Source organism: Helicoverpa armigera, chromosome 25 (assembly GCF_030705265.1).
Source record: "Helicoverpa armigera isolate CAAS_96S chromosome 25, ASM3070526v1, whole genome shotgun sequence".
Taxonomy (NCBI): Eukaryota; Metazoa; Arthropoda; class Insecta; order Lepidoptera; family Noctuidae; genus Helicoverpa; species Helicoverpa armigera.
The window spans coordinates 2,404,959-2,426,773 of NC_087144.1; the positions used below are offsets into that span (position 1 = coordinate 2,404,959).

The following is a 21,815-nucleotide window of genomic DNA, read 5'->3' on the forward strand; positions in this document are numbered from 1 at the left end:
CAGAAGAAATATCTACATAATGTTGGGAAGTAAAAACTCCATTTATACATTAATCTATGTCATGGAACTCGTCATGAAACCACAAAATACCATGTAGTCTGCTTATAATATAAAGAGTTCAAGAAAAAGTAACACACAGAAAAATGTATCTTACTGTGATAGTGTGCCTAAAGAATCAAAGGGCGTAGTTCCTTTTACGCATTGATGTGGCCAGGTGACCTCAATTTCAAGATTCTTCGTACTCAATTTACTCCTAATGCATAATTATCTGAACTAAGTTAAAACTATGAATAATGAACAAGTTCTTCCTTGCTGCCTTGCCGGTGTCGGTCTAAAGTCTAGTACGATATATTTGTAGCTAGCTAGTGGCTTTTTACACTATGACACACAGTCATTGCTTCTCCACTGTTGTAAGTGTCACAATAAAATGTTTAGATGATATTTTGTGGTTTTATTTTTGAGAATTATACCTTTTAGTGCAATTTACTTAAAATTTCTCATTCCAGTTAACCTGGTTTAAACTAGCGGATTTTCCGCAGGTATATAAAAGTGTATAAAGCGAATTTATTCCAAGGAATATGCACGGGTAAATATGTAGAAAAAAATATATGCAAATCTGTAACCACTCTTATTGTGAAACTTGTCACATATGTTAACTTCTTTTTTCAATAGTGTACTGCAGAAGAATTCTCTTGTTCAATCTTCTCTTAATTATAAAGAAACGCTAATGTACTTACATGGTTTTCTGGCATCATTTAAATAAAACAAAAGTTAAACTGTATCTGTAAAATATATTACTTCTCATTATTTTATACCTGATTCAGGTTGTATAGTATTATAATTAACAAGTAAAAGAAGAACTCCTTCTTAGCATTTGGTAGAACTTCGTTACAAATGCAGAAAAAGAAAAATGAAAGAAAACCTATTTCTGTCAACATTATTGAATGTGTTATCGCCATTTTCTGTACAGTGTACTAGTCAATTCTATTATATTTTGAAGCTGGTAACCCGGTTAACTGTCATTTTTCACGAAGGAGGTTTATATACTATTTTAAATACTTAGTTTCTGCTTTGAAAAATGCTCTACCTGGCCTACAGTATTACTATGGTTGGTTAAAATAATAAAATGGTAAGTTGTCAAGCATTATAAAATAACCATGGAGTTTATTGTCCGCTCTTCTCCATGAGATCAACTTTTTGGAACCCTGCGAGTAGAGTGATGTTTCAAATGAGCCTGCAAAGGCATATTTGAAATATTTTTTTCCATTTCAACTGGTTGTTAGAACTGTGTGTTATAATATCTTGGTTTTCAAACTTCATAGTCAATTCAGAATATCAGTGACTTTCTTTGTATAACTATTTACACGATCTTGGCTAGCCTGTTAAACTTTTTATTAAAATTGAAATAAATACTAATTATTTTTAACAGATTGGAAATACTGGTCCTTTATTTTTGCTCTGTCTTCCACTTCTGGTAAGTAGGGGTATAATCCTTTAGCTTTTCTGTCCTTATATACTTTGCCCTGAAAAACAAATAAACAACTGTTATTAAAGATATTGAAAATGACAAGTACCTACAATATATTCATGAATTTATCATGTTGAATGCGAAAGAGTGAGCCAGTTTATAAATACTGAATCAATAGGGATGAAATTAGGCATGGAAATAGGTGATACCTGACAGACTTATATTACTACACAGTATAAATCACTTTTGTATGAGTTTTCTTAATAAATTAACCCCAAAACAGATCTGTTGTTATACTCACCCAAAACTTTTTGCAAGTGTTGTAGTTGTCAAAATAGGCTTCGCATTTCGATTGATCAAATCCATTCTTGTTCAAACATTGGTAAGACATTTCTTGTTCCTAAAAAAACATTTTTGTTATATAATGTAAATATTAAAACGTTTCAATTTTACGGAGAAAATATTATATAGCCGGTAAGTACCTTAAGACAAGGATTTAAGCGTTCCGCATCTTTGTTAACAAGTTTAGTCATCTTATTTCTAAATCAAATTGCTTGGTTTTTTAATTGTATTTTCTTGTTTTTCGTAATTTTTTTGGATGTTTTTATTTTTTGAGTGGATGACAGTAGACAGTCTGTGATTGACAGATAACAGTGACAGCTGGCTGGATTGACAGCTATTGTTTTTTTTTTGCCCATAGGGCAGGCTAGAGTCTTTCGACCATACTGCCTAGTCTTTCGTAGTATTTATTTCTTTCGTCAACATCAACAACATCAACATCATGCACACGTATGAAATTTTTGTATGCCCACGCAGGTGATATACATGATCAAAAATCTAATTAAATGCGTGTGGTGACAAAAGAAACTAACCAAAAACTTTTACGGATATCGCGGTTATATTAATATTATTCAATATTCAATCTCGACGTTTCGGATCCTTTACAGCATTTATGGTCACGGGCAGACCGAGGAGAAGTAGTTTTATTTAAATGCCAAATATTCGCGTAAGTCCGTGTAAAAATTATTTTTAATAATCACAGAAATTCGATGATGGAACTGCACACTTTTCAGTATTTTAAAAAAAACCTTGTTCTTTATACTCCAGTCACTCCTTATGAGTTTCTTAGGTAGTTTCATTTTCATTTAACGCAATTATATTTCAGGCTGTAATCAATTAATTATCTTCCACAATAATGTGTAAATTATTGTCTAACCGAATTCAAACTTAGAAAATTAATATTCTTGATAATTGTTAAATGTTTTAATACTCCTAAGACTATTGCGTGGAAAGAATTGTCTTGACAACTGTCGTTATCCGTTTTATTTATACCACTCCATCACAGTGGCCAATCATAATTCACTGCTTTGAAATATGCGTTTTAAAACCCGTCTGTCATTGGCCAAATTAGTGTCAGGTATTACTAATGCATGAAAAATGCGGTAATTGAAAACAGCCTCACTGAAATTACGACGCGAGTGGAATGGACACCGTCATATCAATAATTTAATAAAACTTTTGATATTTTACAATGTTGTGTTTGAAATTAAGTGCCTAAATGTTTTGAGAATAGTTTTATAGTGTTAGTGCTTTATATTAAATGCTTTAGAGATGTCGAAGAACAAAATAGCTGCTCGTGTTGACAGTCAAACTGTGGAAGTCAAAACTAAAGTAAGTGTGAAGGAATTTCTAATTTCTTGACCACACTTGAGGAGGTAGGGTAACTTTCGCACGTATTACGAGATGTCAGATTGTTGTAGATTAATTTGTGGTATTATTTAGTAAGATTGCTCAAGAGAATTCTCCTAAGAGGCTACAGTCATGCCATGTTGAGTTCGTCGAAAAAAAATACTCGTCCCAGAACTATTATCTAAAAGGAAGCAACAGCTCAGAAAGTGTTATTACAATGTTTTCTATTTAAGTTTTAACTGGTTGACAGATTAACTGTGGAACTTCCTCACTTGAATTCAAACCTTGGAATGAAGCAATTAAATAATTGTAACACCCACAAATTGATAGGTTGTAGTAATGGTAAATAAAATGTTTTGAGCAGATATGTTAAATTGAATTCAGTTTTGAGCCAATCACAAATTAAAATCAACATTTTACTCTCATTTATAAAGATTTTATGTAATCATGCATACCTTAATACTCGTCTGGTAAACAATTTAGTTATTCCATACATGAATTTTACTTTATTTTTAATTGTTATTAAAATTTATGATAAAATGGTTAACAAGGCTATTTGATGCAATTTAGGCTAATTGAATTTACCAATACTTATTACTTTATTGCATTCCCTAATGTAGAGAACAACAGTTGGTATGTTTTGAAAATACAGAAACTCATAGACCCTGTCGGGCGCAGCAAAGTTAGTTTTATAGAAGAGAAAATGAAGAGCGCTTATTTCAAATATTGGATTCAATGATTATTATTATTCTATTCAACAATTTAAACAATTCATAAATTGTATTGACCTCTTAATTTCATTTCAGTTAGTAGTTTTTAGGGTTCCGTACTCAAAGGGTAAAACGGGACCCTATTGTTTTCGCTCCTCTGTCCATCCGTCCGTCTGTCACCAGGCTGTATCTCATGAATTGTTAGAGAGCTGAAATTTTCACAGATGATGTATTTTGTTGCCGCTTTAACAACAAATACTAAAAACTATCCTAAACACTTATGGGGTACACATAAAAAAGTAGAAGTATAATAAAAGGCAATCAATTTTCTTCTATTCCAGTTTGATGCAGAATTCCGAAGATTTTCGCTCAGTCGTACTGAGAAGCTCAAGTATGAAGACTTCAAGGCGCTGATAGAGAAACTGCACAGGCTTCACGATGTGGCCTTCCTCATATCGTATACGGACCCTAGAGACGGAGACCTGTTGCCGATCAATAATGATGATAACCTGGCTAGAGCGCTGCTCACCGCACGGCCGTTGCTCAGGGTTATTATACAGAGGAAAGGTAAGCATAGAAATCTTATATATAAAAATAAATTGTTGTTCATTAGTCTGATTAAAACTCGAGAATGGCTGGGCCGATTGAGCTGATTTTGGTTTTAAAATGTTTGTAAAGGTCCAGGGAAGGTTTGAACGACACGAAGTTCGCGGGATCAGCTAGTATAATTATAAATATGTAACTTTATTTAAAACACTGACATCAAGCTGCTGCTGGTTAGATTGAAAGCCAATACTATATTCAGGAAACCAACTTAGCAGATAAACGAGTCACCATTGACTCCGAAATTTGACGTAGGTATCACAAGAAATATTTTTTTGACCTAATTTTACCAATCACTCAGTTAGTTAGTTGATGGTGAAAATGTATGTCATACGAGGGACATTACTAATCACTTTCAGGCAATTTGACTGACAAACATTAGTTTATTTCTATTGTAGGTGGTACTGATGGCACTTAAAGGCCTATCTAATGGTGCAAACCAATAAAATGAGTTAGGTGACCACCCACTTACAACCTATCTATCTATAAAGATAGCTGAATCTTTATCATTATCCTGAGCTAATATATAACCACTTGCACCAAGTTAAACTCAAACCATTAATTATAAAACCTCATCAGATTTACCATGACCTCTATAGAAAGACTTCAAAGTACCAACACCCATTGTGCTGATAAAAGACAGCTAATTAGCATATAATGTGACACTATGGCCGTGCACTCCCATGGCACAACAGTACTTAACCCAAGGCCGTAAGGTTCACAATTGTACAACGCACATTGTTTGTACATAGCTTTTAGGGCTCCATAATGCGTCATGGAGTTCTTATTTACTTTTGTCATGTATTGTGTACATAACTAAATTAGTACTGAGTATGTTTGATTATATTTAAGCTATAATTTGGTGTGGTGGACCCATAATGGTGTTAGCAAATACATGTGTTAGCAGGTTAGATAATAAGATAATAAACAGGCTAAAAAGGTTAGATAAAGGTATACATTTTATTGAGTCACCACAATTTCGCCAATTATTATGTTTCGTAGTGATTTTAGCGGCATCTGATGCTTTTCAAAATAAAATTCAAGATTAGCTTCCAATGGTTTCACAATATTTTAATTAGCTGTTTACGACATTCTTGCTTGCTTTCTAAAATAATTATTTTAAGCACATCCGGGTAAAGTAGTTTTAATTTTTTGTGGAACTCCTCACGCATCTACCTCCACACCAAATCTCATCTAACTCAGTGCAGCCCATAACCGGCTTAACCCTATTCATAGAGATCCATAGCTAGTATATGCCTTTGACGGTAATACTTCCGCGTACGAACCCTTTCAAGGAGCCCTAGGAACTATTATATGGCTTCTTCGTAAAGCCTGCACTAGTCTAGACTTTTATGGTATAATTATGCAGCTAGTCTACCATTATTTTACAATAATATTGGATTGCTAGCTATGGCTTGAGGCATCCGCGTTCTATAAGTGACTAGCTGTTTCCCGCAGTTTCACCCGCGTCCCGGGGAACTTCTCTTGCACTTCTCTTGAAAGCCTATGTTACTCAACGATAGTGTAGATTCCCGACAGTGAACAGTCTCCAAAAGTATAAGAAAATATTAGCCCATAGGCTTTATACTTATACCATACCATACCATAGGTTTTTATACTTTCGTCCTCGATAAGTGGCCTATCTATCATTGAAAGAATTTTTCAAATCGGTTCAATAGTTGCAGAGCCCTTACAAACAAACAATACACTTTAGCCAATTAACTTTCTATATCGAATATTTTGAATATCCAAAACTTTGGCGAAAATCTATCTCCTGTTTTACACTATGTACATTGTACAGTCTAACCAGCATTTTATAACTAAAAATAGAAATAAATAGCCACTTCATTAATGAAGTCGCAGTCACGGTGCAACGCATACAGTAAGACGGTCACCGGTGCGTGACTGCGCGCGGTTTTAACGCTAATTGAGGACAGAATTATCTCGTTATGTTTCACACTTTGTATCTAACTAGTTCTATAGAATCTTGGCTAGACTTTGATGGTTGTATTGTGTTGAAATTCAGTCGCATTAAATGTTTAATAGCGAAATTAAAATGCGTCATAATGTATGAAAGCTGTGTCTGAGTGCTAAATAGGGTATTTTCAATTGGCAATGGCTTATATTGTCATGTATTTAACTATGTCGGGTAAAACGGGAAGTATTTAGCAGTCATAATTTTAGTAGTAAGAATTGAGAAGGTCACTCACTGATTTTACCAAAGTTTGAGAAAGGTATAGGATCAGAATTATTAATAATAACCCCAAAATAATTTTCTCATCCATAAACAAATTCCTGTCTATGGCAAAAATCATCCCCGTAAATAGGACCTTCTTTGCTCCCAATGAGCAATACCGTTGACAATCTTAGCAGTAAAGGCAATTTTAAATACCCCGTCCAAAATTTTCTCACACTGACTCATCAAACAAAACAGAATCTAACACAGAACATTCGCTCAGTTCCGTCCAACCTAACCTGTCGTATGCCGACATTTCCGCTGTTTACAAAGCAACCGGCGACATTGTACCGATTCACAATACGACCCATGACCGTGACACGTAACTGCGTATAGGAAAACCGGTTCAAATGTCATCTTTCAAGCGGATTTTTCAACATCGGCGATTTTTACCGACGTGCGCTTTTGGGGGGTTAGATTCTATTGTCATTTTTCGCACAGTATTGGGATGTATTGTTCGATTAAGATGGTCTTCCGTGTTCAAGACAGGATTTTTTGATTGGCTGTCAAATGATTGACATAGATTTTAAGTTCTCATGCTCGTAGCTGAAGATCTTTGTTTGAAAATGTTTCTAGGAGATAACCGGTTTTAAAATATAGAATCTTAAGATCCTTTTATATTATTTTGCAGTAAATGTATTTGTGCTTATATTCTCATAAATCATAGATGCTGTTGAGTGTGTTGTTGTGTGTGGACAGGTTTGGTCAGGAACTCTTCAATGATTCAATTTTATTTAGTTTAAGTCGAAATTATTATATTTAGAAAAACACTTTAAAGTTAAGTACAAAGATATTTTAGATATGTTGATGGTGAACCGACTACCATCTTGCTACGTCGCACCGAAGAAGAAGGGTGTGTGAGGGGCGCGCGGCTCGCGCGCCGGCGGGCGCCGCTAGCGCCGCCTAGTGTCGCTCGATGGCTTTACGCAGGTGGCGTATACGTCTCCGTGAGTTTTACTTAAATCTGGTAGATGGCGTTAACATATGCCCCCGACCTTGGAAGCTCCTGCTTCCAACGAAGTAACATTTTCTTGTGGCAGCAGAGGACAGATTCTTGTGAATGCTCTTCGCACCGTCCCGGTCGCCGTTTTGATGTCAGCGACTCTGGACACGCCATCTTTTCCTGGAAAGGTATGAAGAATTCTTCCCAAGCGCCACTTTAGAGGCGGAAGATTGTCTTCTTTGATAAGTACGAGTGTATTAGGTGCCAATTCTTCTCTCCTTGTCTTCCATTTTGTCCGGGTCTGCAGCTCCGATATGTATTCCGTGGACCACCTCCGCCAAAAATGTTGTCGCATTTGCTCCACGCGGTCATAGCGGGACAGGCGATGTGAAGCTGTAGCCGTCAGGTCTGGAGTGGCAGGTGCAGTCAGCGGTCGGCCAATCAGAAACAGAGAAGGGCTGAGAGGAAGAAGGTCAGTTGGATCTGCGGACAGTGGATGCATAGGTCGAGAGTTTAGGACGGCCTCGATTTGAGCTAAGATCGTGCTAAACTCTTCATAAGTTAAGTTCGCGTTACCAATGACGCGGCGGATATGGTATTTGCAGGACTTCACTCCTGCCTCCCATAATCCTCCAAAATGTGGTGTATAGGGTGGTATGAAGTTAAACTTTATGTTATCATTAGCTAAAATCTCAGTAATATTATTATGATTATTCTTTAAAAATTGTGTAAATTCCTTCATAGCCCCAATAAAATTCTTACCATTATCAGAAAATATTTCAGATGGTTTACCCCTTCTAGAAATAAACCTTTTCAAAGCTAACATATAAGCCTCTGTTGTTAAACTAGTCACTAACTCCAAGTGAACAGCACGCGTTGAGAAACACACAAATAGGCAGATATAACATTTTTCTAATTTAGCGCCCCTCCTTTACGGTTCAAAATAAACATAGGTCCTGCATAGTCTACGCCGCATATCATAAAAGGATAACCTGGTTCTAGCCGTTCTGAAGGTAAGTTACCCATTTGTACTGGAACAGTTTTACCCGCAATTCGTGTACATGTCACACACTTATGCACAATATTTCTAGCCAGGTCACGACCTCTGAGCGGCCACCAATTTTCTCGTAAACTAGCCAACAATAATTGAGGACCAGCGTGAAGCAGGCGCTTATGTTCATATTCAAATAACAAGCGGGTGAAGGTATGTTTACTGCATAGAAGGATGGGATGTTTTTTATCATATAAAAAACTTGCAGAATTACTCAACCTACCTCCAACTCTAATAATTTTATTATTATCCAAAAAAAGATTGAGACTAGAAATATTACGATTAATCTTTGAGGGTAATTGCCCTTTTGATAACATAATATCGAGATCCGAAAACGATTGTTTTTGTGACATTTGAGTCAACTTAATAACTGAGTTATTTAACTCGTCTACTTGGAGAGGGCCGTATTTACGATTACATTTTAATTTATTGCGAGCGTTATGAATAAAACGTAACATGTAAGAAACTATACGCTTCATACGAATAAATGATGAGAATCTGTCAAAAGGAAACGTATTTTGATTAGTTTGATGTACCAACAGAGTGGTAGTTGATTTAATATCTGGCAACTCATTAAAATTAACATTATTACAACTATGATCATAACTAAAATTGCAAAGACGTTCGTGCAAAAATGGCGGACCGTGCCACCAAATATCAGTAGTGCGTAACGCATCCAGCGTGACCCGCGTGACACTAAGTCAGCTGGGTTGGATTTGCTTCCTACATGTAGCCACTTTAAACTACCAGTGAGTTCGTTAATTTGAACTACCCTGTTTTGCACAAACGTTTTAAGAGTGTTAGGTGACATTCTTAGCCATCCTAACACAATAGTCGAATCAGTCCAGAAATAAACATTGGTAAAATTCAAACGAAGTGACTTTATGATTTTGTGTACAACTTTGCACCTAATAATGCCCCACATAATTCCAAACGCGGTATAGTTACAGGTTTGACCGGAGCGACCTTCGACTTAGCGCATAACAAACCTACGGACACTTTGGTATTATTATCATCAGAGTACATACGCACGTACGCACACGCGCCGTAGGCATTTTGAGAGGCGTCAGTGAAAATATGCAATTCTATATATTGCATTTTACTATTTATAACCTGACGTGGTATACGTAATTCACTCAAATAGTCGAGACTGTCAACAATTCTTTTCCAATTAATTAAAATATCATGAGGGACCGGATCGTCCCATCCCAGTTTATACGTCCATAATTTCTGTAGCAATATTTTTGCGAGTATAATAATAGGTGATAATAATCCTAACGGATCGTAAATTTGTGATATTGCGGATAACATAATGCGCTTAGTAACATGACTTCCAGTTAAACTTAGTTTAGTTGTATAGTGTAACTCGTCTGTATTCGCGAACCAACCTAAACCTAATGTTTTACTTTGACAGGACTCGCCTAGAGATAAATTTTTTGACGTATTTTCGCTTGACAAATCAAAATTAAACAACCATTTTCGTAAAACAAAACAACCCGATTTTAACACAGTCGAAACCTTATCACAAACTTGTAATAATGCCTTCTTATCATCAAAACCGGTTATCAAATCGTCTACATAAAAATCTTGGTAAATAATATTAGCGACCGTCTTATCAGCGCAGTCCGAGCCCAGCTGTTTCAAACATCGCATGCTTAAAAATGGCGCGGACGCCGTGCCGTAGGTAACCGTATTAAGCCGGTATACACCGAGCGCATCTAACGGGTTTTCTCTCCATAAAATTAATTGTAAGTATTGTTGGTCGGGTTGGATTAATGTCTGTCTGTACATTTTCTCCACATCTGCGCAGGCAATATATGTGTACTGACGAAATCTTAATAAAATGGCAAATAAATCATTCTGTAAGGGTGGGCCAATCAACTGGATATCGTTTAATGATTGCCCGGAAGTAGTTTTTGCACTAGCGTCAAATACTACTCGCAGTTTAGTGGATGTACTATGTTCTCGGAACACACCGTGATGCGGAAGAAAATAATGTGGAGATGGATATGTATCTATTTTAGTCATGTGACCGAGTTCTAAATATTCACGCATAAAATCAAAATATAACTTTTTATAGCTCGGTGTGCACCGACCTAACTTTCGTTCAAGCGCGAGGAACCGACTCTCGGCTTGTTGGTACGAATCGCCGAGTTGATCAGCTGATTCGCGTAGTGGGATACGCACAGAGAAACGACCGTTTTTATCACGAGTAGTTGTTTTTATAAATAAATCTTCACAATCACGTTCTTCTTTAGACATAGTATCTTTATTTGAGCTTATCTCCTCTAATTCCCAAAATTTCGTTAATTGAACATCTAAGTTGTCGTATGTGTGCGTAAAATTGCATTGAACTCTTTTAACCGATGAACCTTTAGTACCATGTATGGCACCAGATACAACCCAACCTAACTTAGTGTTTTGTAAGTATGGGCCGTTTTTAAGTTTAATTAATCCTTCATTCAAAAGTTCCCAAAACATATCCGCGCCGATTAATAAGTCGATTTTATTAGCGAGATAAAATTCAGGATCAGCGAGTGATACGTTAGTCGGAATCATAAAGTTAGCGATATTATGATCGACAGAAGGTAAAGTTGCAGTAATACAAGGCAAGACAAGACAATTTAAATGCATTTTAAATTCCCTATTTTAGATCGTAACTGTACTTTGCACAATTGTGTAGATTGGGTTACCGAATTACCTACTCCTGCGACGTGTACTGTGGACTGTATCAAACGAATTTTTAATTTATCGCATAATGTTTTTGTTATAAAAGAATGTTGACTGCCATTATCTAGAATGGCACGAATAGTATGATACTTATTATCATTATCTAATATTTCTACTAACGCCGTAGAAAGAATAACGGGTTCTTGAAATGAGGGATTGTTATCAACTCGTTGACGCGTTGGAGTTGACGTACTGTGTAGCGCAGTACTGTGTCCGCTACCTGTCGCTTTGGACTCGCTACTTGGCGTGGACGCCGCTGGCGCGCGCGCGTCGTTCGCAACTACCGATTTACATGAGCTGTCGTTATCACAACACTCGTCATGAAGAAGCGAATGGTGTTTACGATTGCATTGTTTGCAGGCACCGAACCAGCAATGAGACACGTTATGTCCAGCCCGCAAGCAATTTTTACAAAGTTTATTTTCATCTACGAATAATAATTTGTCCTTCAAAGGAAGGTCATTAAATTTGCTACAAGAATATAGCGAATGATTCTCTTTACACATATTACACCTTTGGTAACGTTTTGAATCATTTTGCGCATTAGGTTTTTGTACCGATTTTGACGAATTATTGTTATTATTGCGCGCTGCGAAGTAGCTATGAGAGCTAGCATACTTCGATTGATTGGAGGATGATGGTTTCTTTACAGAACCATCAGATGTTTGCCTACCCGAATCATGCGTACCTTTAATGGATTCTAACATATCCGCCCTATCGGTAAGAAATATGATCATATCATTTAAGGTTAACTTTTTGTTTTCATGATTAGGTAATTTGGAAAGTGCGCTCTTATGGTTCTCCCACTCCTTTTCGGTGGTAGAATCCATTTTTGACACAATTAGAAATATTAATAACGTGTCCCACTGATCTGTGGGCTCATCTAAACCTTTAAGAGCGCGAATATTTTTTAATACGTTATCTATCAACTTACGAATATGAAATGCAGATTCTTTGTGTAAACCTTGCATTGAAAATAGAGCTTTAACGTGATTTTGAACGAGTAATCTATTATTATTAAACCTATTCTCCAATAAACTCCAGGCTATTGAGTAGTTTTCAGCAGTAAATTGTAACGACTTTATTATTTGACGAGCAGAACCAGTCAGCGCGGATCGCAAGTAATGGAATTTTTGTATGTTATCTATAGTTTTTGAATTATGAATTAGTGATATGTAGGTATCTCTAAACTCTAACCATTGTTCAAATGAACCGTCAAAGGAGGGCAGTGTGATTGTAGGTAATTTAATGCTTGAGGTCTGCGGACCGTTGCGGACCTCAATCGCATTATTATCACTACTATCTTTACTCTTTAGCATGCTTTTCGCTTTTGAAGTAATGTCATAAAACACATTTTCAAAGGTTTCTCTTTCAATTAATTGTTTTTCTAAGTCTAGTTCTGAATCTTGTAGGTGAAATTCTATGTCATCCTGAATTTTCGAGAACTGTTCTAATAGTGTGTTAATATTGTTACAACGATCTTCTAAAGCTATCTTATGAGATTCTGATAATTCTACGTCTACTAACGATTCTACGTATTTAACGAATAAAGTTAATTTTCCTTTAACCACACCCCTTTTCTTAATGAAATCTTTACACTCATCAAATGACATTTTGGGAGATTAGAAGAGAACAGAAGAAAAGTACTTACAGTTTTAGTTTGCTGTTACTCGAAATAACGACGCTCGGGCCGCTCGCTACACAAGTAGGTACATATACCGACGCGACCGCGAGGCACGCACGACACGATAACTGAAATTTTGCACGATATTAGCACAAATGAGCCTTGAGGATGGGTTTGGATAGGAACACTGAATGGCCTGACCGTTTCTTCAGTCCTGCTGGTTGCCTACTTCCAGAATTTCTTCTTGAAGCGATGTCTTCGGATTCGGCTCGAGGTCCAGTATGTTGAGTGTGTTGTTGTGTGTGGACAGGTTTGGTCAGGAACTCTTCAATGATTCAATTTTATTTAGTTTAAGTCGAAATTATTATATTTAGAAAAACACTTTAAAGTTAAGTACAAAGATATTTTAGATATGTTGATGGTGAACCGACTACCATCTTGCTACGTCGCACCGAAGAAGAAGGGTGTGTGAGGGGCGCGCGGCTCGCGCGCCGGCGGGCGCCGCTAGCGCCGCCTAGTGTCGCTCGATGGCTTTACGCAGGTGGCGTATACGTCTCCGTGAGTTTTACTTAAATCTGGTAGATGGCGTTAACAGATGCTCTTCTTTGCTTGAATTCCTCTTGTGAGTTCTAGTCTTCCGTCTAAATTACTGCCCAGTTCCGGGTATCCTAAATACCGACGAAGTTACAGTTTAGACATGTTCATTATATTCTACAGCCAAAAAATAAGGCCTAACCTTATTTTTTTGGTGAAGTCATCAAATGACCCCTCTCGTTGTGGTTGCAACATGAGGAAGTGTCAGACTCTTACCGCCTAACACCCAACATGTTCCTTCTTAAGCCCTTTATGTCCCAGGGCCGCGGTAACTCTTTCTCACAATCCCGCAGTCCCGGCCACTCGCTCTCCGCTTGAAACTTGGCGTGTAGATCACGTGCGCACTGATGCATCACGCTCGGATTTGTGGCAATGATCTCGTTAGAATAAATGTGTTCTACATTATTTATGTTGTATGAAAGACCCTTGTTAAGTGTTTTATATTTATTTATAGAAAAAGTTGGAACTGATTTTGTTATTCTACCTACTGTTAGGCATACTGGTTTTAAGCCCGCGTCGCTAAAAAGGTCTAAAAAGTAAGGTTGAATTATACCTAAAAATATCTTGTGATTCTAATAGTGCCATTACTTTTTACAAGCTCCTTCTTCTCAGATGTTCCCATAGTGGGAATATAGGTCCCTAAAATATTAATAAATTTGTAATAACAAATTTTATCCGCTATAAAAACTTTGTCCTCTAATCTTCAAAGGATCAAATCATTTAGTTCAATTCTCCAGTCACAAAACTTAACCCCGTTCCAAAAATAGTCATAACTCCAATACCTATGAGCATGAGTAAGTTAACTATTTCATTGTCTGCACGCCTGGTACTTCTTATTAGGAAACTTGCAAACATACCAACAGACACGCGATCGTGAGATAAATATGACATTTGATTGAGTAACAAATTGTATGTGTATGTTTGTTTACGTTTTTATTGTAGCCTATTATGATTATTATGAATTCTCTAAGATATGTATCATACGAAAGTGTCAATAGCTAGTCTTCACATAATCGGTCGATACGTTACAGGAAGACGTCGCCTCTGGCAGACGGTCGAATCTAGTAGACTTTCTGTATCATGGTACGGAACTCCAAAATCTTTGTGGAGATTGGCCCAAAAACTAATTTGGTGGACATGAGCGACTATGGCAGCTATCCTTTCGGTCGTGGAAATTGTGCAAACCTGAAGTAGTTTGGGTCATTCAAAACGACTTAAAAACTGAATAGTGGCTACGCCCGTGATCCCGCGCAGCACACAACTTCTTTCTATCGAGTGAACTTCAATCACCTAACAAGCCCTAGTGTCAGTTTTCTTTCAAATCCGAAACGACTGTTATTGAGTAGCATTCGGTAGCCGGCTTTACGTGTCTTCCCAGGCATGGGGGTGTGACCCATCTAAAACCCACAAAGCATTACATAAAGTTATTTAAATTATTCCTAAAAATGTTGTTCGTTTGTTTCAGGGGACAGTTTGGAAGAACTAAACGGGTATGGTACGATGCGGCCTAGGAACATAATCTCCTCAATACTGAGCGGAACGCCTGCTAAGAACAAAGGACTCGCTATATCGAACCCACATGATTTTAGAATGGTGAGTCTACACACACATAGGCAATGGTAAAGGGTGGGCCTTATGGGGCTGTCTTTTGTAAATTTTGACGTTCAAAAGTTTGAATAAACAATCTTTAGTTTGATTTATAACGCTCATTTCTTGGTGTCTGCGTAAGATTCAGGCCGGTTCGTTTTAGTTCAGCATTGGAATTAAAACGTCTACCAGTCTAACCATGGGGCCTGGTATTGGGTTGCCTGGGTAACTGGGTTGACGAGGTCAGATAGGCAGTCGCTCCTTGTAAAGCACGGGTACTCAGCTGAATCCGGTTAGACTGGAAGCCGACCTCAACATAGTTGGGAAAAGGCTCGGAGGATGAGTGGAATTAAAACGTATGTAAAATTCATATTCGTATAGAATTTCACGCGCTCTAAAACTCCGAACTGCTTAAATTGTGGTCCGGCACGGTCCAATCGGTCTAAATCATACTTTGAGGTTCCCACGACAAATATGAAAGCCGTTGTGGAGGTTACATAGGTACCTATTTACTACAACTCAATGTAAAATTTTCAAATTTTCAGGTATCGGCAATCATAGACGTAGATATAGTTCCAGAAACGTGCAGAAGGGTTAAACTGCTAAAGCACGGGTCGGACCGACCGCTGGGATTCTTCATCAGGTACTGAATTTACAATATCTCATACACTACACTAATATTATAAAAGCTTAAAAAGTTTGTGTGTAAGTTTGTAAATTTTATCACGCGCAAACGGCTCCACTGATTTTGATGATATATAACAGCAGTGGTTAACATAGTTATGTACTTCTTTAAGTAAATACTACCCCAATATACTCCCTCTATGCATTTCCTTAGCATTGACCTCATATACTGCCTCCCAACTATAGACTATTTTGTATTATCTGTGCTCATATCCCTAGAACATCACGATATCGTGCATCAAATCTTTAATTATAATAAAATACGACAACATCAGTTTCCCAAATATCTTTAATTCATCTTTTCTACAAGTAAAAAAAAGAAACAGTTAAAAAAAAACTAAAATACACGCTTTTTGTAACGTATCTAAGCTAGTTATGTATTGTCATCAGAAATCAGAGCGTGTGCAAAATTTCATCCTAATCGAAGACCGGGAAGTGGGTCAAATTAAAATTCCAAGATTTTCTTACATACATAGTTACAAGTGAAGCTAATAAATAAACGTGTTAAAAACACTTTTAAATTATTTTCCCAGGGACGGCACCTCAGTCAGGGTAACACCGAATGGCGTAGAACGTTCTCCCGGTATCTTCATATCGCGTCTCGTGCCTGGAGGCCTGGCGGAGTCTACCGGACTCCTGGGTGTCAATGACGAGGTGTTAGAAGTTAATGGCATCGATGTGTCCAATAAGACGCTAGATCAGGTATGTTATGGTGAATATAGGTTTAGTTGCAATACAAATATTTTTTTTTTGTTTTTGAACTACATTCGAATTAAAAGCGCAATAAACTATCGAATCAAACTTATTTATAATTTTCACGTTCATAAGTGCTTGTAATGGCCTACATGAAATAAATGATTTGATTTGATTTGAATGTGCTTATCGTCCCACTGCTGGGATAGGCTTGACACAGAGAAGGATTGAACTTTAATCACCACACTTACTCATTGTGGGCTGGTGATTTTTCCCGCCTGGAATCAAACGTGCACACTTATACTTAAAAGACTGGTGCTTTAACCACTAGGCCAACATGACAAGCTGTAAGCCCACTTACCATTTATGGAAAACCTAATTAAAATACCAAATAATTTATAACTGCTTTTTTAATTCATGACTTTATCTTCAGGTGACGGACATGATGGTGGCGAACTCGTCGAACCTGATCATCACGGTCCGGCCCGCCAACCAGCGAGCCGGGCCGCCGCCCGCTGAGACCGCCTCCAGGCACTCGCAGCCTAACAGCGAACCTGATGAAGACAGGTACACATTATTTGTAAAACACCAGCAACCGAGGAATAAATGTTTCTCAGGTCGCACTGGATATCAGCCGCATCTGATAATAGTATCATCATCTCAGCCATAGGACGTCCGCTGCTGAACATAGGCCTCCCCCTTAAATCTCCACAGATACCGGTTGGAAGCGACCTGCATCCAGCGCCTTCTATTCTAGTAATAGTATATATTTGTCAGAATAATGTTACAATAAGTCTTAAATTTATTGCATGTCCAAATTGGACGTAGTTATGCAGAAACGTTCCAACCCACTGTACGTTGTATTCTTTTTTATTCTAACTAGTAAAGGTACTAGAGGTTTTATTGTTGAATAATATTGAGTTTAGATAACCATATGCTAAATTTTAGGCTGTTCAATCACAATAACTCGATTTCGGGTGACTTGTGGGTTGGAACGTTTCTGCATAACTACGTCCAATTATTCTACCGTTTTCATGTTAGCCTGAACTCTATTGAAAGCCAGGAGCCATCGCCCCTTTTTGTTGATTGTGCTGTCTATCGCTTTGAATCCCTAACCTAACTTCCCTTTAAAAATGGGCTATCTAACACTGAAAGAATTATTCAAATCGAACTTTGTAGTAGTGCACGAGAATAACGCGTGCAAATAAACACTTAAAATTTGATGTATTAATTCAGCAAAATGCTCGACTATCATTCTAAGAACCTGTCCAAATGAACGTAAAATGTTTTTTCCAGATTCGACCAAGACGAACAAGATGAAATAGTAGACCTTACCGCGGTGACACTGGAAGAGTCAGAACCTCCCTTCCCCCTCACGTCCAAGGACGACGGACAAGTGTTGCACCTCTAGTACATACTAGAGCGGTACCGCTGCGCTAGAGGACGTTATACTTGAGTGATATGGTGCGAATAATGAGAAGGTGCTGGTTGGCTAGTGGTGTGCCGCTGTTAAATATCGATATGTCGATAAAAAGTGTTCTTGTTAAGTGAAGATCGTGATAGGACTCAAAAATAAAAATGGTAGTCAGGTAACGCTTATCCAGTATCGATAAAATATTTGAGGTTTCCATGCTAATTATACTGCAACAAATTAATACTTAATAAAATTTACAAACAGAAGTGCATACTCTAAATCGTAATCAAATATTCAATTATATCGATAGTTTTATCAATTTGGTATTAACAAAATTCGATTTAAGTAAAAGCCTTTAAAATTCGAATAAGATCTATTATAGTACACCACATCACACCAACCAACACGATATAAAAGGCTCGAACATTAGTACTTACATATAAACATTCCATTATATGCCTTATATATTCTGCAATAAGTGTCAAAATAGCTAAATTAGGCGTCACAATAGTTTAGGAAGCAATATCTTAGGTACAGTACCTAGTAATGTATAAAAAATACATATCGCGATTTTATTCTTGAGTATTTTAATGTCTTTTATATGCAAAATATAGACTTCTTACTTTTCTCGTCATATAACTTAGCTGCTCTGAAGTTCGAGAAATTACACCACTACGTATAGCAGTCCACTGCTGGACATAGGCCTCTCCAAGTGCACGCCACTGAGATCGATTTTCGGCTTCTCGCATCCAGCTCCTGCCAGCCGTCTTGCGCAAGTCATCACTCCACTACGCATGCGCGGGTCAATCGGCTAACTTCAGGGATATTTTTAATAATTTCCATCAGAAATGGGATATATTGCATCTTTTTTAATCCATAATTTTGACCTGAAAAGTTAAAGTAGATATATTTTGCATATGAAAACACTAAATAGTAAAAATACTTAATTATTGTGCCTAAATATATGTATGTGTATAGTATTTTTTACGTATTCCAAATCTTGATAAAAAAAATCATTCCATTTAGACTAATCCTAAACTAAATCTTTCGAATATATTATCAACTTCCTCGATGTTAGCTCAATTTTTCATATCAAAAGTTCTTCAAAACATCAGAAAATCATTCACTCATTCTTCAGTTCACTCTTTAGATAGTTCATCAGTCTCAATCAATACTTAAGTTAATTTATAATCATCACATATCCCAAAATAATCTTATTTCTTAAACAATTCCAAGTTGTCAGTATATATCTTTTAAATAAAAAGGTAAACAATAAAAGTAGGCATTATAAATCATTTGTAAAATTGTTACTTTATCGACAATAAATAAAATTAGTTGTAAAATATTGTAAGTGTCAAAATCCATCCATTTTTGTTTCATAGTGTTAAAGATGACATACATTTACAATTTTAAAATCATGTGTATCATTATTTAGTTTAAAAAACGCTTGTTTTTTCTATGAATTATGGTATTATTATTCAATATAATCATGTATTCCATTTGTATTATTAATAATAGAAAATTATGTTAACATATTGCCCAGCTGTACGGGTAGTCAGAAGCCAGAAAGTCTCACCTAGGGGTATTGGTTGCCCGGGTAACTGGGTTGAGGAGGTCAGATAAGCAGTCACTCCTTGAAAAACACTGGTACACAGCCGCATCCTGTTAGACTGGAAACCAACCTCATCATAGTTGGGAAATGGCTCGGGAGATGATGATGATTATTACATTGATTTGTCCGCGTATTTTAATTCGCAATAAAATGTATGTCGTCTCTAACACAGTGTAGTATGAAATATCTTAATCAACTTAGATAGTTTATCTCACTTCCTATGGAAGGTGCTATAAAATCAAAAAAATCACGTTTACATTGTTATTCAAAAACGTTAGATATTATAAAATTGTCAATTTTTTATGAATTATTTTTAGATTAGTAAGGTGGAGCCGGTAATAGCAATTTGTTTCATGTAGTTTCTATAACCGCCGCCGTATTAATAATGGCGCTAGTGGACTCGGTCCAATGAGGTTTTAAACTAAAAAGGATTCCTAACAATAGTGAAAATTAAATCTAGAGATGTAATCCTAATCTTGGCGTATGCTTATGAAATAATTGAGAGCATTTTAGAATATTTTTATTAGCAGAGTTTTGCAATAGGCTATAAAATGACCAATCGCTATATTATGTACTTAATCGTAAAATCATATACTTAAATTAACGCATGCATTCCACATTTTCAACTTATACTATGATTGTTATAAACATTCCATTTTTAAAAAGACAACGTGCCTTGAATCTCTTGTAGCTTAATTTTAATTTAAAATTGACAAGCAAGCTATTAAAAGCTCCTTTTGAACATTTACCAGCTTAAAAAAGTGTTCGCTTGAAATTAACTATAGGTAAAGAAAAATAAACGCCTTTTAAATATTGTCAAGGTCCACCAATAGCTTGAAATTCGATAAACAGTTCATAATCTAATTAAAAACTTTTTGGACTTATTGCTTTTTTGGTAGCAAATGGTAGTGTGGCAACACTATGTGATTCAGTATACTTATTAAAAAGGCCTAAAACCGTGCCTTGAGCGCATTGTTATATCGCTAATTTCAGTCTACAGTAAATAATAATTATTAATACTGGCTGTTTGAATGTTTATGTATGTTTTCTTAAATTCGATTTTTGAATGAAATTAATATTGAGATATCGTAAAATTAAATGGTGTTATGTTAATACCAGAGATATAGAAAATGAATTTAGTAAAAGTAATAGTAATGAAATTGAGAGCTTTTTAGAAAGAGGTTAACCACCCTTTGACCATTTCTTTTTGTTTATAGGACAGTAAAGAATACCAAAATATCTAGAAAAAAAAACAAATATCGAAATTGAGATCCTCCTCCTTTTTTGGGAAGTCGGTTGAAAATCAACATATTGTACGATCGCCTTGTCTCTGGCTATCTTTCAGTTTTCAATTCATTTTCTATGTCTACGGCAAAACAAACACAAATGAGCTTATTATGTTAGAAAATGTTTAGATACAAAATTTAATTCATAGTTTTTTTTTTTTTATATGGGGTAAGTGCGTTATATGAAATTATGTCGAGCAAAGTTATTGGTCCGTCGCTATAAGACGTCTTGATCAAAAATCATATTATATTAAGTTGCAAAGACTTTTGTAATTAATCGATAAATATGTGAACGCCGTTTCTAATCAGTATGAAGTTTAACTAAAATAATTTTAGGTTATATCCAATATTTAATGTATTATTTAGATATAGATTTTTTTTATTATTAAGTTTTCTTTTTCATGATTTGTAAAGCCTTTTTTTATGTTTTTCAATATTTTGTCTGTCACTTACATACATTGCTACTTATTGTTTTTTTTTTTTGTACTTAAAACATTCCTTTAGAACTCCTTTACGAAAAACTATTCAATATCTTACGTTTTTGCTTTGCAAAGGCTGAATCAAGTAGCCTTTAATTTTTAAGTTTAAACTACAAAAATGGCATTTTCATTCCATAAGTATTGAAAAATGTATTTCTAAACAGTATTCTTTTATCTATTGACGTTTTTGTACATTCTGTGATCACTGAATCAGTTTAAAATGTACTTAAAATACCGTATAAAGTATCAAGATTTTTATAAAAATGAAGATGACAACCTTTTTCCAATAATTTTGCTGATTGGCTCAAAACTATGTCCAAAATGTTATAGTCAAGCGATTATACATAGTTGATATTTACACATGTAAGCTAGTATACTTGTGTTATTATAAAATATATTATATTTAATTTAC

At 36.0% G+C, this 21,815-nt stretch overlaps 2 protein-coding genes across 2 annotated transcripts; one reads left to right on the forward strand and one right to left on the reverse strand.

The window, feature by feature from the left end:
* Positions 1–771: 771 nt before the first annotated feature.
* LOC110376608 (coiled-coil-helix-coiled-coil-helix domain-containing protein 7) lies at positions 772–2,120 on the reverse strand. The gene is made up of 3 exons (XM_021335156.3): positions 1,951–2,120; positions 1,770–1,868; positions 772–1,523 (listed from the first exon to the last, which is right to left on the reverse strand). The coding sequence occupies exons 1-3, from the start codon at positions 1,999–2,001 to the stop codon at positions 1,413–1,415; spliced, it is 261 nt and encodes an 86-aa protein (XP_021190831.2). The 5' UTR covers positions 2,002–2,120; the 3' UTR covers positions 772–1,412.
* A 790-nt stretch (positions 2,121–2,910) lies between these two features.
* LOC110376607 (partitioning defective protein 6) lies at positions 2,911–21,814 on the forward strand. Its single transcript, XM_021335155.3, has 7 exons — positions 2,911–3,139; positions 4,209–4,434; positions 15,114–15,241; positions 15,781–15,878; positions 16,453–16,621; positions 17,046–17,179; positions 17,909–21,814. Exons 1-7 carry the CDS (start codon positions 3,080–3,082, stop codon positions 18,021–18,023), a joined length of 930 nt encoding a protein of 309 aa, XP_021190830.1. The 5' UTR covers positions 2,911–3,079; the 3' UTR covers positions 18,024–21,814.
* The last annotated feature ends 1 nt before the right edge of the window (position 21,815 follows it).

Bases quoted from the DNA above. Each gene is read 5' to 3' on its own strand.
- LOC110376608 (XM_021335156.3), bottom strand. From the start codon at position 2,001: ATGACTAAACTTGTTAACAAAGATGCGGAACGCTTAAATCCTTGTCTT. The intron at 1,869-1,950 runs GTACTTACCGGC...ATGTTTTTTTAG, and splicing joins GCTTAAATCCTTGTCTTAAG to GAACAAGAAATGTCTTACCA. The intron at 1,524-1,769 runs GTGAGTATAACA...TTTGTTTTTCAG, and splicing joins ACACTTGCAAAAAGTTTTGG to GGCAAAGTATATAAGGACAG.
- LOC110376607 (XM_021335155.3), top strand. From the start codon at position 3,080: ATGTCGAAGAACAAAATAGCTGCTCGTGTTGACAGTCAAACTGTGGAA. The intron at 15,879-16,452 runs GTACTGAATTTA...TTATTTTCCCAG, and splicing joins CCGCTGGGATTCTTCATCAG to GGACGGCACCTCAGTCAGGG. The intron at 16,622-17,045 runs GTATGTTATGGT...CTTTATCTTCAG, and splicing joins CCAATAAGACGCTAGATCAG to GTGACGGACATGATGGTGGC.